Here is a 16544-nt window from a genome sequence, read left to right on the forward strand (position 1 = left end):
AAGTTGTAAGTAAATTTTTTTTTCTAATATTTTCTTTAATACAAAGTACTTGCTCGGATTTTTTTTATATGAAAGCAGATGGCTGAGTTGATTTTTGCTTAACACGTTCGCGGACGTGAATGCTATAGCATTCCTTTTTATAGTGATACAAAATGAGCAGCATTCAAATTTTAAAGTCAAGTTTTGTTCATTTAATTTCATGTAACTTTAAGTTTTTGTAATTAATATACATTTCAAAGTAGTGAACAATTGATTCATTAAGTACTTTCATATAACAGTTATAATACGATGTTCTGACTCTTCTTATAATATATGTGTAATCAGATTTTGGATATTTCAACTAGTTTCAAAAATAATTGCCTGTCTATTTTTGCAGCTTCCTGAAATTTTTAGTGTCCGCGAACGTGTTAAGTCACCAACACAATTGTGTCGTAAACAAACCACCATCGCATCCTCTGTTACGTCAGCAAATCAGGCGATTCCTTCAAAATCCCTCATTAGTCTGATGTTGGTCACACTTTTTGAATACCACGATTGTAATCTATTATCCTTGCAATTCCATCATCCTTGGTTTAAGGACAGAGTACCGAGAAAGAAATACGTTCTTTCGCGCAATCGATCGAGATACAAAATTGAATGTTTACGAGTTATTGCGAGTGAAATAGTTATCTGCGCATCGGAAGCATTTACGATTTCTCAAAAGCGATAACAAAGTTCGGAATGATTACGGGCGAGTACGATGTACAGAATGCTGAGAGGGGCCAACATCAGATCGTTAGCCGACTCCTTGCGATTGTGAAGGAATCCGCTGATTGGCTGACACAACTGGGGCCATAATAGCGGTTTGTTTACGAAAAAACTGGTGTTATGTTGGTGATATTCGAAAAAAAATCGTCATAGGCTCCAACCAAGAATGAGAGAATAATAAAGTAGCGCCCATAGTGGTACTGTTACTTTGCTCTCAGTTAATTGGACAATATCAGCTGGTTTTCGTGATATCAACTGGCGCAGTTGGTGATCAGTGTGACCAGATAACCATTTTCGTAACTTTATTTAGCATTTTTTTCTCCTCTAGCCTCGGAGTTTTAGTTCCTTTTCCCTGACATTTTTCTAATCTCTTTTAATAATAACACGGCGTTACACACATTCTGTCCTATGAACCAAATATACTTTTTCGGAAAGGGGATAAAAAATAAAAATACACGTGTATCGGCGATTTTCATGTACACGTCAGAATTTTTTTTGTTTTGTATTTTATAACTTTAAACGAGCAATTCTTGTATGCATATCTGTATAGCCACACGATCTCAGGATTAGCTTAACGGATTTGAATGAAATTTGGCACACAGATAGTGTATCACATTTCTAGACTTTTCACCTAGGTGTTGTCACTGACAATGTTTCGCAGGGTTGCCACCTGTTCGAAATTTAAGAAAAAAATTGCATGAGATATGCCGATGTGGGTATCAAAAGAAAGATATTTCACTCCGCATTACAATAGAGATATAAAACCCCGAATTTTTTTATTAATTTTATTATATTAAAATTAAAAATTGTTACATTAAAAATATTAATGCTTAGGCCTTTTATTTTTGCGTTTGTAAGCATTTGTGTCAGTACGTCGATCACGAGCGGCTGTTATTTTAAAATCAGTTAAAGCGAATTTTGTTGCGGCGAAAGTATTGGTACCCTTTAGTTTGAGTAAAAGTTACACAAAAGTAGCACAGTTCACTGCAGTGCTCCGTACGTGGTAGCCAAATTGTTGGTATAGAGTACTTTATTGTTGACCTTCCATCAGTAAACTTGCATAAATTTCTATAGCAATAGTCGCACACGACTTCCGGAGTATAACACAAGTAAGGAACATAAGCAGTCTTGAATATTTTCTGAAACGAATTAACCACTGTTTTCGTAATATTTTAAAAATTTTTACTTGGTGCGAATAAGCCACAAACGTAACAAAAGTTATTTCGAGTCGGGCACTGCATTTTTCTACGTCTCCTAGTAGCGCAACTGTCAGATGATCGGAACTTCCGGAACTGTAACAAACACACAAACGGTACAAAGTGTGTTGTATGAAAGGTTAATAAGTTGTTTAAAAATTTGGAGTCCCAAGTTATGCCGAAAATTTAGAAAAAAATTTTTTTTTTTAGAACAAAAAAATCAAGAAAATCTGAGAATTGATAAAATTTTTTTTTTAATTTTACATAATAAAAACATTTCCACGAGTCTGCCTGCAGAAATTCAGCGCGATTGGATCACGGAAAAAGGGTTAAAAATTGATCCAAAGTTTTTACACAGGCGGACTACGAGCTCTATATTTTATACATAAAAAAAAATTTCTGACGTGAATAATGACATGAAAATCGCCAATACACGTGTATTTTTATTTTTTCTCCCCTTTCCGAAAAAGTATTATATATTTGGTTCATAGGACAGAAAAAAAGTTCGTTTTTGTAACGCAATGTAATAATTCATAATTTACTCAGTTCTATTCAGCTTTACCTTATCGGCGTTTGCCATAATTATTAGTGTTGTTGATTATTTGTGTGCGATATTTTTCGCTTTATTTACATTTTTTTCCAAGTTTGTTCTTCTTCTCCTTCGAACAATCAAATTTCTATCTCGTAAATGCAGTGTTGCCAAGTTTTGGATATGAAAACGCACTAAAATTTCAATCCAAATTCTTAATGAATTATTTAAAGAACTTTGTATGCGACACAAATTGTCTTTGTTGGGTACGTTTTTTTAGATAAATGTGTTATGGTCATGTACAATAGAACATATTAAAAAAAAAGAGTCCTTGAATTTAACACTTATGTTAAGAGAATTTCTTAAAAAAGGCCGGCAAACACTCGTTTTCTATATTTCGAGTGAAGTAATAAGATAAGATACTTCTTTTTCAACAAGGTCGTAATGTATTCTTCGGTATTATCTAGTATACATATTTGTTTTCTTTTTTAATAAGAATACAGCTCTATGGCTCTAATTCGTAGTCAGTTAGAATTTATAAAAAGGTTTTAAATGTTAAGAAGAGTTGGCAGAAGAAGATCCAATGAGATTTAAACATTCAAAACATCCACCTTTATCAGAATCAACAAATTTTCAATGGCGCTGAAATTTTCTCAGCATATACTTTAAATACAAGAGTGGCCTTTTTAGCCTATTTTATAGCAACTTTGTTTAACTTTATAATTTGGTAGCTACGAATTAAAAAAGAAACAACACCAAACTAAAAAGTTTTAGCATTTTTGGTATAAAAAAACACTACATTTATTGCGAAGAGCAAAGAGTTAGCAACACTGCACAACTACACCAATGTGACGTCACGCACTTTCTGATGTGCGCAATCTTGGCAATCTATCATACTTGCGAGCGAGCATACTTCGCTGGCAACATTGTCGCTTCGATCTCCGGATCGTTCGTTGGCAGTGAATGAATTGAAATATACGAGTATGCACACGTGTATGTATGTAAATGTGAATGTAATTTTTGAAACATGTTGATGAAATTATGATAGTTGAGCAAAGTTGTTTAGTAATCCTACTAAATGACCCGTGAAGCTTTTTACTGAATGTAAAAAGTGAATGTTTTGCAATGCCATCGCGATATGATTACTATTACTTGTATTTTGTTACAGAGTAATACAAAATGGATGTTTATACATATCTCCGTATTTTACTCAGTATGCAGGTGAAATTTAATAAAATTCGATGAAATAATGTTTCTATTTCTAAAATTCGTCTGGAAAATTATGGCATATTGCTGTTTTTTGAAGTGAGCGAACTCATTTTTGATGTTTATATTTCTCCAAAACTTTCTTCAGGCTAGTGCAACAGACCCATTACAGGCAGACAAGAGTAGCAATACGAGTATTATTGGTAACGCAGCAGCACGAACACGAGAAAAAATTGTTTTTTAATTTAACACGGCAATTTCTAGAACTTTCTTCACAAACTGAAGAATATACAAGGTGGCGCAAAATTAATCACCCGATGGGAAGATTTATAATTTTTGCAAATGGCGACGTACTTCAATCATATTTGATACTTGTGAACTAGAAGCTACAAACAAACAACCAGCGGAGCGCGTAAAGGTCGAGCTGACAAAATAAAGCGTAAATATTTTATCAGAAACCAAAGTATGCTTTTCCACCAAATTTAAATGTGGCAAAAGCAATATTCCAGGTTAACTGGCATTGCAATTTCTTTCTTTCTATACAACCATAAATAGCATCTTAAAGTAGAAGTAAGTATTCTTCTTTCTAATCGCGCAGAACTTTCTTCAATCTCCTAATATAAGTAATGAATGTCAACTTAACTTAGAACCAATTTACATGATGACTTTTCAGCCTGGGTTTTTTGCACATTCTCATTTAAAGAAATCTTCGAAAATCTTCGTGATTTACACGACGATTGTTTGTTTGCCGCTTTCCTTGAGTGTTTTTGTTGTTTAAGCAGATTATTTTCGCGAAAATGGGGTTAAGACCGTGTCAAAAGTGTACCAGGAGGATGTCTTAGAATGCGAGGTGAAACAGTTGAGCAGTACTCTCTTCAATGGAGAACGTTGGATCTTACAGCTAGATTCCGCTCCAGCCCATAAGGCAAAAAACACCCAGCAGTGGGTAAAAAACAATATTTCTGGGTCCATAACCGCAGAAGATTGGCCTTCTGGAAGTCCAGATGTGAATCCATTGGACTACAGTTTGTGGTCAGAATTGGAGAACGTGGCCTGTGGAAGACTTCACAGAAATTTTGTAATCTCAAACAATCTTTGGTTCGGGAGCGCCGCCAATATCCATAGAAACCGTGCTTGCTGCAATAGCTGAATGGCCTAATCGTTTGAAGGCTTGTGTAAAAGCAAATGGTCACCATTTCGAATGATAAATTAAAAACTTGTTTTAATATTTACATGATTAAATAAAACTAATTCGTTAAGAAGACCGTTATAATTGCATATCTATAACGGACTTCACTTGTAGCAGAACTTATGTATGGCAGAAACTAATTGTGGTCCCGTAAAAACCAACCAAAATAGAAAAATTTTTCATCATTTTTCTAAAACATATTGATCTCATTGATAATTAAATAAAACTATTTGCACTGTGAAACAAATATTTTTTCAAAGGATTATTAATCCAGGCAGTAAAAGGTTAAAATATCCTAAGAAAAACGCAGGCATCGAATAATTCGAAATTTCCAAAATTCAATAACTCGACAAAAAAGGGGCTGGCCGTAAAACCCTTACTAGCAAAATAGCATGTGATTTAAAAGGAAACCAGCGAATGTCCTACCCTTTACAACTACCTTTTGAAGAACTTATGTATTTTACCCCTCTCTTCGCGCAGCATACAAAAAGTTATTGTATTGGCGCAATCAGCACGCAGGGACTTGTACTCGTACGAACTAACAATAAATATTATTGTTATTGCTTTTGATATGTTTCTTCTCAGCTTGAAAATAAGCCAACCACACACCATAATTGCCGACATTCCATTTTTTTGTACTATAAACCTTAATTCCTTTCCTATCAGCTCTTTCAACTTACCTGGCACTGCTGTGGCCCATGTCGTGTTGGTGAAGACAACTTCGGACGATTCTTCTTCAGCGCCGCACTTGTCACACCGCCCGCACCCGCAGTTTTACTGCAACCGCCACTCTTTAACACCCCACCGCCACTGTTGTTGCTGTTAATGCTGACAATGCTGTCGTTGCTGCTACTCGACGAACTGAAATTGCTATTGCTGCTGCAATTGCTGTTACTGTTTGTATTGCTGTGATTCAATAACGATGATGAGCTGCTGGTGCTGCTGTTGCTCATTATCTGCGCCAACGATGTGACGTTGTTGGTATTGCTGCAACTACTGCTGCGTATGAGGCAATTTTTAACGTAGCTGCTGGTTGTTTTATTGGTGGTATTCGTTGCTGTGGACACAGTTTGCACGGATGTTTTGCCCGTTGTTGTTGCAGTTGTTGTGATGGCAGATGTCGATGCTGATACTGATGCGTTTGTTGTTGATTTTGTTGTTGCCGCTGCAGTTTGATTGCGCCGACTGATTGTGATTTTATTAGCAGTTGCAGAGGGGGAGGTATTGCTGTTGTTAGTGCTCGTGTTGCTACTACTACTATTACTGCCGCTGCTGGTGGTTGTGATTTTGTTCTTACAGCTACTGCTACTGCTGCTGCTGCAAGCACCAATCTGATTATGGCTATGACTTGATGTTGTTGTAGTTGGTGATGTTGACGCTATCGCACTGCTGTGATTCTTGAAAGCTGGAATTCGTTTTTTTTTTTTTTGGTACAAATGTTTATTAGTTGAAGATGGCAAATTATGCATACTACGAGTGCTATAAATTGTGGAAAGAAACGTGCTAAGCATACTTACAGGCTGTCTGCAGTGTACCAAATACGTCGGCCAACATCTCCGGATCGGGATAGCCAATAGTCAAGGCATTTTCTAAAGAAGTCGGCGCCGGCGACTGATTCGAATCGGAAGAGTCTCTCAGTTGTAGCGTTACGGAACCTTCGGTGCCAACCGAAGCGCTACACATCAAAACACGCGGCGACGACAAACTCGTTAACGGCAAGTGAATACTCTTCTGCACCTGCAAGGGCGAAAACGCAAAGAAAACAAGGAAGACAATCAGTATTGTAATGCAGCAATTACATTTCTTAAATAATACTCGTATTTGTGAAAAGAAAATGTGGAAACTTCTAGAAAATCACACTAAAATAAGAGTGAATGCTTCATAAGTAAATAAATATACGGATCTTTTATAAAAAATTTGGCTGTCTGCGCGCTTCTCTTGAATTGAGTTATTGAAAATTCTATTGTACAGAATGCCAGAGCACGCTACTTTGCGCCCACTTGCACTTCTACATACAAATCCAACAACTATCGTACGATTAGCAACCACAGCGCACATAGTCATACTCGCATTGAGGCCGCCAAGACTGCTAATGCGTCTGACTACAATATAATTAATTAAATATGAATGCATTCAGTCTTGAAGACCAATGCATGCCGACGTTGACGCCTTAGTAGCTAATAAAGCATTAAGCCTTTGCCTATGGTCGTCAGTTTTTGGGCCACCCCAGTAATGACGGAAGTAAAAATATAATTTCGAAAGAGGAAAGCGCGCACTCGCCATCGCAAGCAGGCATGCGAATGCGATGCAAATGAAAATATTGCCAAACCAAAAACCAACGGCTAGTAAAAATGATTTTATATTTCAACATCTAAAAGCCATTTGAATTTATAGATTGTGTAGCAACAGTGGCAGCAACCAATGAAGTCTACGCGCTCAATTAAGGCAGTAAGACAAAACAAAACAGAACAAAACAAAAGAATCAGAAATTAGATGAGAGAATGTGTAGTTTTCTAGTGTAGTATGAGCAGTTTGGGAAAGTGTGGGAACCAAGGAGTGATGGAGTGCTACCTGCTACAGAAGGAAGTTGTTGTTCAATAAGTTTTGCGGTTCGATAAGAAAAAAATCTTAGCAACACTGATTTGTACTCATGAAAATAGAGAATGAGTCAAAATGAAGACTGTGATATTTAATAAACTATTTATTTTTGTTTTGTAAAAACTCGTAACCCAACGAAAACCTGAATTTGCTTTACTTTTGTTGCGATTTTTATGCACATAAACAGGCGCATTCATTTGTTATCCACCAAACTGGTCATTGGCTGCCCGACCAGCCTGTGCTTTGGGTCTTGTGTGTTCCATTGGGCCATTGAGGGCCAGTACTGCCACAACCACAAAATGTTGGCAAAATGCGCGCCACATAAATACTACATACAACGCATTAACGCGCATGCAAATGCGGAGGAAATTCGCGGAATTTCACCAAACCACAGTTGAACGCATTTCCCCATGCATTTCACATGCAACATACCGGCATACGTATGTACATGCACATGCATATGTGAAATAAACGAAAAAATACATACAGACAGACACCTTCTAATTCAATGGACTTATTGCGTCAAAACTGCAAAAAACAAAAAGTAACGCAAATTAGAAATCCAAACGTTGAAGATTCTCCGAAAATGTCAAAAACGCATGAAATTTCGGAGTGCGACAACGAACACAAAAAAAAAATTTAACAAATAATGGAATAAATTTAAAAAATACAACCAAACTTAAACTTATAAGTATATGTATGGATGTAAGTATGGGTATGCGAACGAGTGTATACAATGAAATGCCGAAAATACAAAATTACCAAATACTTTAAATTAAACTAAAATAAATATGTATGGGTACACACATTCATATGGTCATACATACATACACATATGCAAACGAAATTTCTCGTGGAATAGTGTGAAAATATGAAAATAAAGCACGGCAAAATTTTCAAAACGTGCGACATTGTGCCGTCACATATAAATCAGAAACTTTCTAGGCACTATAGCCATAAGTACCATTAAGAAGCCGGTGGCTATTAGGTGTGTTCTTAATTTTACTTTTTTTTTTTTCGGCCGTCATAGCCACATGGGGTTGTGCGTGACTACCTTTCGGTAGGGCCTAGGGACGTACCGAATGTAAAAAAGTTGCTAAACCTGTGAGTCTCTACATCTTTGGAAAACCATCAACACGCACACCACAAATCGGAGGAGGAGCTCGGCCAAACATCCGATAAGAGCATAAGCGCCAATCGTATATGTATGTGCATGTATATACTAATAATAGATGTGCAAAATCAATCTCAAAGGATGTATGAATTCCATTAAATTCTTCCATGATGGATGCTTTGGTGCATAAAGAGTTCTTTTCAAACCAATATGGCAATATAGCGCTTTGGAAAACTTATACAAAAATAGAAAAATTAAAAACGAAAATACATAAATATAATAAAAATTTACCAAAAAAATTTTGAAAAATTAAAAAATAATAAAATATAAAAATTGGTCTAACCAAAAGTAGCTAAATTAAAAATGAAGAAAATATATAAGAAATAAAAAAATAAAAACAATAAAAATTTACTCTGTCAAAGTTATGAAAAACTATAATAAATAAAAAATAATCGAAATTTACACGGATCAATAAAAATATAAAAAATTAAAAAGCTCTAAAGTATATTAAATAAATAAAAATAGACCAAACAAAATTATGGAAAATAGAAAAATGAAATATGAAAACATAGTAAATATAAAAAGTAGAAAAATTACAAAATAAAACAAATAAAAATAAGAATAATATCAAAGACGAGGAATAACATTAATAAGCAGGCATATTGAGTAGTACACAGAAACGTGGCCCAGAAAACGAAGAAGACGGAGAGCAGAAATGAAAACTTTTTCATAAGCCGATTATTATTATGATTATTATTTACAATTATTGTCATAGGTTCCCTAAATGAAAGATGAGCATGCCAGTTTTGAACGAATAATATTATATGTAGAGCAACTTCCGAGTATGAGGACTTGAAAACTCAGGTCGAATGTAACAAAGCGATTTAGGAATGATATAATTAATAATAATTAGTAAAAATGAACTTTTCAAGTCCATAGTTTCATTAACCGATCTAGAGCATCTATCCGGGACACATGCCAAAATGACTACAACGAAAACGAACGCTTGGCGCAAGTAAAGAGAAAACTCAACTTGGAGCATCTGCGAATCAAATAAGTTTTTTTATTAACGAATAATTGCTAACGTAAAAAATCAGCATATTAAGAGCAACACTTTATGTCATTAATAAATAAGCCAAATTGCAAAAGGCTTCTTATATTACCAAGGGATAAAGAAATACGACTGAGAATTGCCCTATCTTCGAAAGATACAAGGCGCACCCCAAAGGGGTGAGTTGTAGACACCAAAGTAGCAGTTAGGATCCTACTGTGAACTTAGCTCTTGTTTGACGACTTACTTAAAGTGCTCAAACTTATTGCTGCATTGCCCGCAATATATTTTGCCTACAGATCTGTTGGAAGGACGCTTATGTTGTATATAAAATTGGCACCTACATCTGCTAGCGTTGAACTCCTCCTCCAATTTGTGGTGTGCGTTTTGATGTTTTCTTCCGAATGGCAGACGGTTTTTTTTTATTGGAAAAACTTTTTTCTATCTATTGCTGTTGCTGTGGTTTCGAACGGGGGCACTACCGAATGATTTGGACGTTTAGTGTCGCATATACTGCTTTTGATAGTGTGGTTGACATTGCACTGCTTATAAGAGCAGATGCCAGTTATTGAGCATTGTTAGGTCTTCCTTGAGAAACAATTGTATAGCCAATTGAGAGAAATCTATACTATAAAAGTGAATGCCTGTACGTTGTCCGCACATCACTACGAAACGACAACTCCAAATGACGTAAAAATTGTTATACATTCATATTTTCACCCAATGAAGGTTATAGGCATGTTTTTATGATGGAACTCCCTTCCCACAGCCCCCAGGCCGCGCCACCACTCTCATTCGTCACTAATAATCGAATATTTGCTTAAATTTAATCTAAAAAATCTTAGTTTTTCCTATTTCCCACTATTTATAGCACACTCTAGACTTCATAATCCGCATAAGCTGTTCAACTATGACTTAAATGCAAAGGTCAAAAAAGGTTTGAGATAGAAAATTAATAAAAATAATTTTGCTTGATATTTTTCTGATTGGTTTTTTTTTTTGATTTTATACAACGAGGCATAGCAACATATGCCGGCTATTGTAATATTATGGTTATTAATAAAAAATTATTTTCTATGAAAGTATTGTTTGTAATTCTTTTATATACATATCCTAAATCCCTCAAAACTACTCCTACGTGAGAGGAGCCGCGGGTTAAAGTTAGTATTTTATATTTTGGTAATATTATATTATTTTTGAACATGAACATCAAATAATAGAAAGTTTTTTTCTAAGAGCTGTGGCGCCTCGGCAGGCAATGACAAACCTCCGAGTGTATTTCTGTGATGAAAAAACTCCTCATAAAAACCATTTGCCATTGCGAGTCGGCTTAAAACTGTAGGTCCCTCCATTTGTGAAACCTTATCAAAACTCACACAAATAGGAGGAGGTGCTCGGCCAAACACATAACAGAAGTGTAGGCGCCAATTATTTTTTTTTATATTTTAAATTATTTTTTCTTGTAATTTTTTAATATTATACAATATTTTAGTAATATAATATAATATTCTTGTTTTCGTACAGCTTAGTATTGAACAATAAAATTACATTTTTGTACATACATACCGAACATATGTACGGTATAGAACTTTACATTTGCACGAAGACAAGAATAAGTAAAATTTTCTTCATTCATATCGGCAGTGCCGAAAGCAATTGTACGCTGCAAAGAGGAGCCATCCTTTATATACCTTATACTTATACTTATCACGAGATATACAGTCATAAGAGGTTTACTGAATTTAACTTCAGACTAATCAACTATATCATTATCAGCTCTATTCGTTACTTTCTATATCGGCATACCGATATACATCTTCACTCAGAACAATAGAAGTATGACACATTGCAAAGTTTTGAGTAATTATTTACATCTTGTTTAATTTTGTTTAAGTATAGCTCATACTACAACAAAAACCACATAACTCAAAGTTTAAAACTTTGTTCAAAATTAAAAAAGGAATCTAAAAATTTGGGTGATCTAGTTTTCGCTTATCGAACTTTGATATAATAAATTCCCAGTCTGAAGTGGCTCAAGATTTGTGTTTTTATTCAAAGAAGAAAAGCCTAAACAAAAACAAATGTTCAGAAATCAACAGAAATGTTAAGCCTCTAACAACTGGCACAATTTTATTCTAAGTACAGATGTAGCTCATGGACTGAAAAGCCCATGGCCTGACATATAGATGACACTAATTTTGTTGCATTCACATTCGTGGTCGTAGAGGCACCGATGTGGCACAACGCTGCGTACGTCCAAATGCGGCGATATGACCAGAAAACATTAAAAAAATGCACAAAATCGTTTTAAATGATCAAAAAGTGAAGTTGCGTGAGTTAGCTGACATCGTAAAGATGCGAAAAGGCTCTATATTGCATGAGAGTTTGACTATGAAAAAGCTCTGTTCTAAGTTAGGGCCGCGTTTGCTCACTGTTTTGTTTTATCAGCGCATCGTGCCACAAGTCAATCAAAACAATGACAAAAACACACAAATAAATTGAACTTCGAATCGCTCCCACATTCACCGTATTCGCCAGATTTGGCTCCCAGTGACTGCTGACTGTTCGCAGACCTAAAAAAAGTTCTCGCCGGTAAAAAATTTCGCTCGAATGAAGGGGTTATCGCTAAAACTAAAACCTGTTTGGAAGCAAAAGATAAATCGTGCTACAAAAGTGGTATTGAAATGTTAGGGCGGCGCTGGAATGATTGCATTGTTCTTGATGCAAATTACGTCGATGAATAATGCTAAATTTGAACAAAAAAACTTGTTTTCTTTGTTATACCCTTAATTTTTTTTAAAAGTTCTGACTAAAAATTTGGAGTTTTGATTGACATTTTATTGAACGAGAAGGGGCCCGATTTGGGGGAGCTATTTATTTTTCACAAAAAATCATTGTGTCAAGAGTATTTACGCCGTTAATTGCTGAAAAATATTCATTGAGCTATTCTTCTAGAGAGTTGGTGAGACAGCCAATAGCGATCCATATATGTAGATCGAAAGATTTTCGAGTATATAAATAAATTATGAGACGAAGTCACATCATGATTTCGAAAATAGTTTCAATCCCATATACTAGTATGGATATCACAGAGCATTCTAAAGCATAACTCATAAATCAAAAATTCGAGAAAATTGCTCTAAAGTTTTCAATATAATATACCTCCCTGTGTTAAGAGACACATTTTCATGGATATCACCTTGAATTTTTTGCACAGCATAAAAAAAAGTTTTTTAATAACTCCTGTATACTTATATAAAAAGATTTGTTTGGATTATGACACTCAATGAAGTTAACCGAATGCAATGATTATACTACTTAACACTCTTGATTTTGTCTGAGATCGCACTTTATGCTTATACTGTACAGCACACAACAAATAACAAGGTTCCGACAGTGGATTCTGGTTTGTACGGTAATTTACCAGTATGTATTGCAATTTTACCAAAGCAATTTGTTTAAAAGCTGCTAACGAAAATTAAAAAAACAAAATCTCTTTATGAAGGTTTGACTTACTTCTCGCGTCTAAGTTGAATTTCAAGCTTTGTTATATTGGGAGACTTATTGTAGAATTGTATGGCAATCTCTTTTGTGGTCCATTTCACGCTATTATGTCCCTGAGTTATGAGCAAACTTTACCTTTCCCACAAAAGAGAAAAAGGGACCAACTATTCACAAAGTTAAAAAAGTTCCACAGAAATGTTAACCGTCGTTTTTTACATAAAACTGCAGAAAACATTTTACACGAAATAACTTTTCCATTCCGGCTTACTGAAAGAATGCGCAACAGGTTGAAATATTTTTATTTACGGGTCCAAATTTGGTTTTCATTTCAACATAGATAAACCACCTGCGGAAAAATATTGACGCTCTTTTTCCTTCAACGGATCGCAGTTGTAAACACGAAATCCGACCAAAGTGTTAAATTTGACGCCTTTAATTACATTAGACAATTAAAGTAAAAGCAGCCGCCGCAGCTGAGTGGGCTCCTGCGTGACTACCATTTGGAAGTGCGCAGATTCGAGTCTCCGTGCATGAAACCCCAAATGATAGAAAGAGTTTTTCTTATAGAAGCCGCCCCTCGGCAGGCAATGGCATAAAAAATATCCACATAAAAACCATCTGCCGTTCGAAGGCTGCATACAACTTTCGGTCTCTCCATTTGTGAAAAGCATTAAGGCGCAATCCATAAATAAGAGGCGGAGCTTAGCCAAACACCCAACGATGTTGGTAAGAGTGTATGTTGGTATATACTTACATATTATATATACGAGTATATATGTAAATAGGACGTAGAAAGTTTACTGTAGACAATTCGGAAGAAAATTTCAAAGGCATGTGAAGTAATGATTTAATGACTTGAAACCTATGATTAAAAATGCCTTAACAGCCTGCCACTAAGTATTGAAGCAGTCATATAAAACGGAGTTAAAAATTAGATTTAGAAAATATTTTCCTTAATACTAAATATTAATATAATTAAATAGAATTATGTAAGAATATTAATTTTTCACTCAACTAGTTTTGCTCTTAATTGCGGTTAAGGTTAAGGTTTTCAGCTTTTCGCTTCGATCATAATTCAGTCGACAGGTGCCCATAAACGTTCAATGTGTATTCGTATGCATGGCAATAAAAACTAGCAGACGGCAAGGCGTCATTAAATCGACCTAAAGAAGATAAAGTTTGAGCCAATACCGCAAGACTATCAAATGTAGCGTGCAAATGTGTGAGATATTAATATTAAATTTTTGGATTTTTACCATCAGGCATAGATTTGTGCATACAGATATACTATGTACATACTTTCCATTTCCCTTTTCATATAATTATATGCTTTCATTCACCCGTGCGAGCGTGAGTGGGTGTATGCTGTGCTATGTTATGTTTTTTTTTTTGCCTCTTTTTGTTGTGTGGTAAAAACTATAAAAAGCACGCACATTATTTTTTAGTGAATATGTATGTGTAGGTATGTGTGTATATGTAAATATGTTTGTGCATAGTTTTATTTGGCTATTTCACCAGGACTCATATGTCAATCAAATGTCAATGTCATTCAGTAAAATAACAGCGATGGTGACAACAGACCCGCTGAAAGCGACGAACAACAGCATTAGACGAAGGTGCCGATTATGGCACTGACGAAGATGCTTAGCAGACAGAAAACAAACAAAATAAACTATAGGGTGTTCCATTAAAAACATATATTTTTAATTTATGGCTATTATTTTGTAACGGTCGCATAATGCTGTTATTTGACAGATGTGAATGTTGAGATTTAGCCCTTGACAATTTACACGGATTCTTTCGGCACAGAGGCGTCAATAACGCGCGATGTGAATTGGCCACCAAAATCATTGGATTCTAGGAAATTGTTTTTAATGAAAGGTTTATTCCAATAATTAAGGAATAATTCCTGAACTGATAAGTGAGATACGACGCGCTTTTGAAAAAATTGAGCCTTCACTATGCCAAAATCTCTTTCGGAGTGATTAGAAAATTATTCGTAAAATAAAGCCTCCTTTTTTATCTAACAACCTTTACCTACCTGCCATCTGGACCCGCAAACCTCTCTATTTATCGCTAGCCAAGCTTTGATATCAAACCTTTACCTACCTGCCATCTGGACCCGCAAACCTCTCTATTTATCGCTAGCCAAGCTTTGATATCAAAATCGATAAGCGGTCTTTAACGCGCAAAAATATTCACAAATAGGAGTTTGGAGCAAAAGAGCTTATGACTCAGCTATTGGCTACGTGAAAATAAACCAAAAAACCCGGTTAGAGCTTTATACGAGGTGCTATACAAGGTGGCACAAAATTAATCTCCTCATCGGAGAATTTATACATTTTACAAATGGCGCAGTACGTCAATCACATCTGACATTTGTGAACTAGACAGCTAAGGTATACAAAATGACAAGGCAAGGGAGAGCGTAAAGTTCAAAATAAAGATTTTCATCACTGAATTTTTAAATAAAAATCATTTAAATAAAAAAATTATTCGAACATTCCATATTCTTTATTATATACACCCTAAATTTTAAAATAAATAATTTTTTATTCACAGAATGGACGACCTTAATGTGAAACTCTATATATATATATATCTTTTTTATATGTGTTTATTTATTCTATATATAAATTCTAGTTAAAGTGATTTATATAATGTAAGCTATTTAGACAAATTAATTTTCGAACCAATGTCGATTATAGGTTTTAAGACCTTGACAAAAAATCGTACATACTTTTTTCTGAAAAGACACATTTTTTTCAAGCCTTAAAAAATTTAAATTTGTTTAGCATTCTTTCGTTTTTTTTAGTTCACCTAGAAAAAAAATTATCAGAATTAAAACTCTTCCCAATTTCGTGAAACAAATTTCCATACCAACCAAGTATTGTGAGGCAGCTTAAGTAAAAAGAAAATATGTGCAAATCGATATTTTATTTTAGGTTTGCACTTACGAATATTTTAAGTTTTTTCAGTTCACAGATAAAATCTACGTCAATACGGGGGCCTTTGCCTGTTAATCCAACTAACTGAAAAAGAAGATTGAAAGGCAAAACAGCCATAGCCATAATGGACTACACAGAATCACACCTTAAGTATTGTACCTCATATTACACATAAATTCCAAACAATTTTCTTTAGTATTTTTTTGTCGGGACTAGCTAGTACAGCACTCAGACCACATTATGACTATTATACTGCAGTCGGTTTCCCTTTTTTATTTTCTTTAAATCTACCCGACCTCCGAAGAAATCCAAGAAGATAGCTTCGTAACGCATCAGCGCCAAAGACCTCGCGCTTGATTCGAGCGAAGGACGGGCAGACGCACCGAAAGTGGTGCGCCGTTATTTAATAATATTTTTCTTTGTAGTCGCAATGCAAACTTCAAACAAAAAAAAAAATATATA

The 16544-nt window shown here is 35.0% G+C and overlaps 1 protein-coding gene across 1 annotated transcript in view; it reads right to left on the reverse strand.

The window, feature by feature from the left end:
• Positions 1–16544, reverse strand: part of LOC129235678 (serine-rich adhesin for platelets) — a 90582-nt gene that overhangs the window by 41836 nt on the left and 32202 nt on the right. Inside the window, exons 2-3 of the mRNA XM_054869658.1 lie at positions 6385–6604; positions 5548–6272 (exon numbers count right to left, since the gene is read on the reverse strand). Of these exons, the coding sequence (XP_054725633.1) occupies positions 5548–6272; positions 6385–6604 (945 nt within the window). The remainder of the gene's footprint in view (positions 1–5547; positions 6273–6384; positions 6605–16544) is intronic.

This window comes from Anastrepha obliqua, chromosome 1, assembly GCF_027943255.1.
Source record: "Anastrepha obliqua isolate idAnaObli1 chromosome 1, idAnaObli1_1.0, whole genome shotgun sequence".
Classification (NCBI taxonomy): Eukaryota; Metazoa; Arthropoda; class Insecta; order Diptera; family Tephritidae; genus Anastrepha; species Anastrepha obliqua.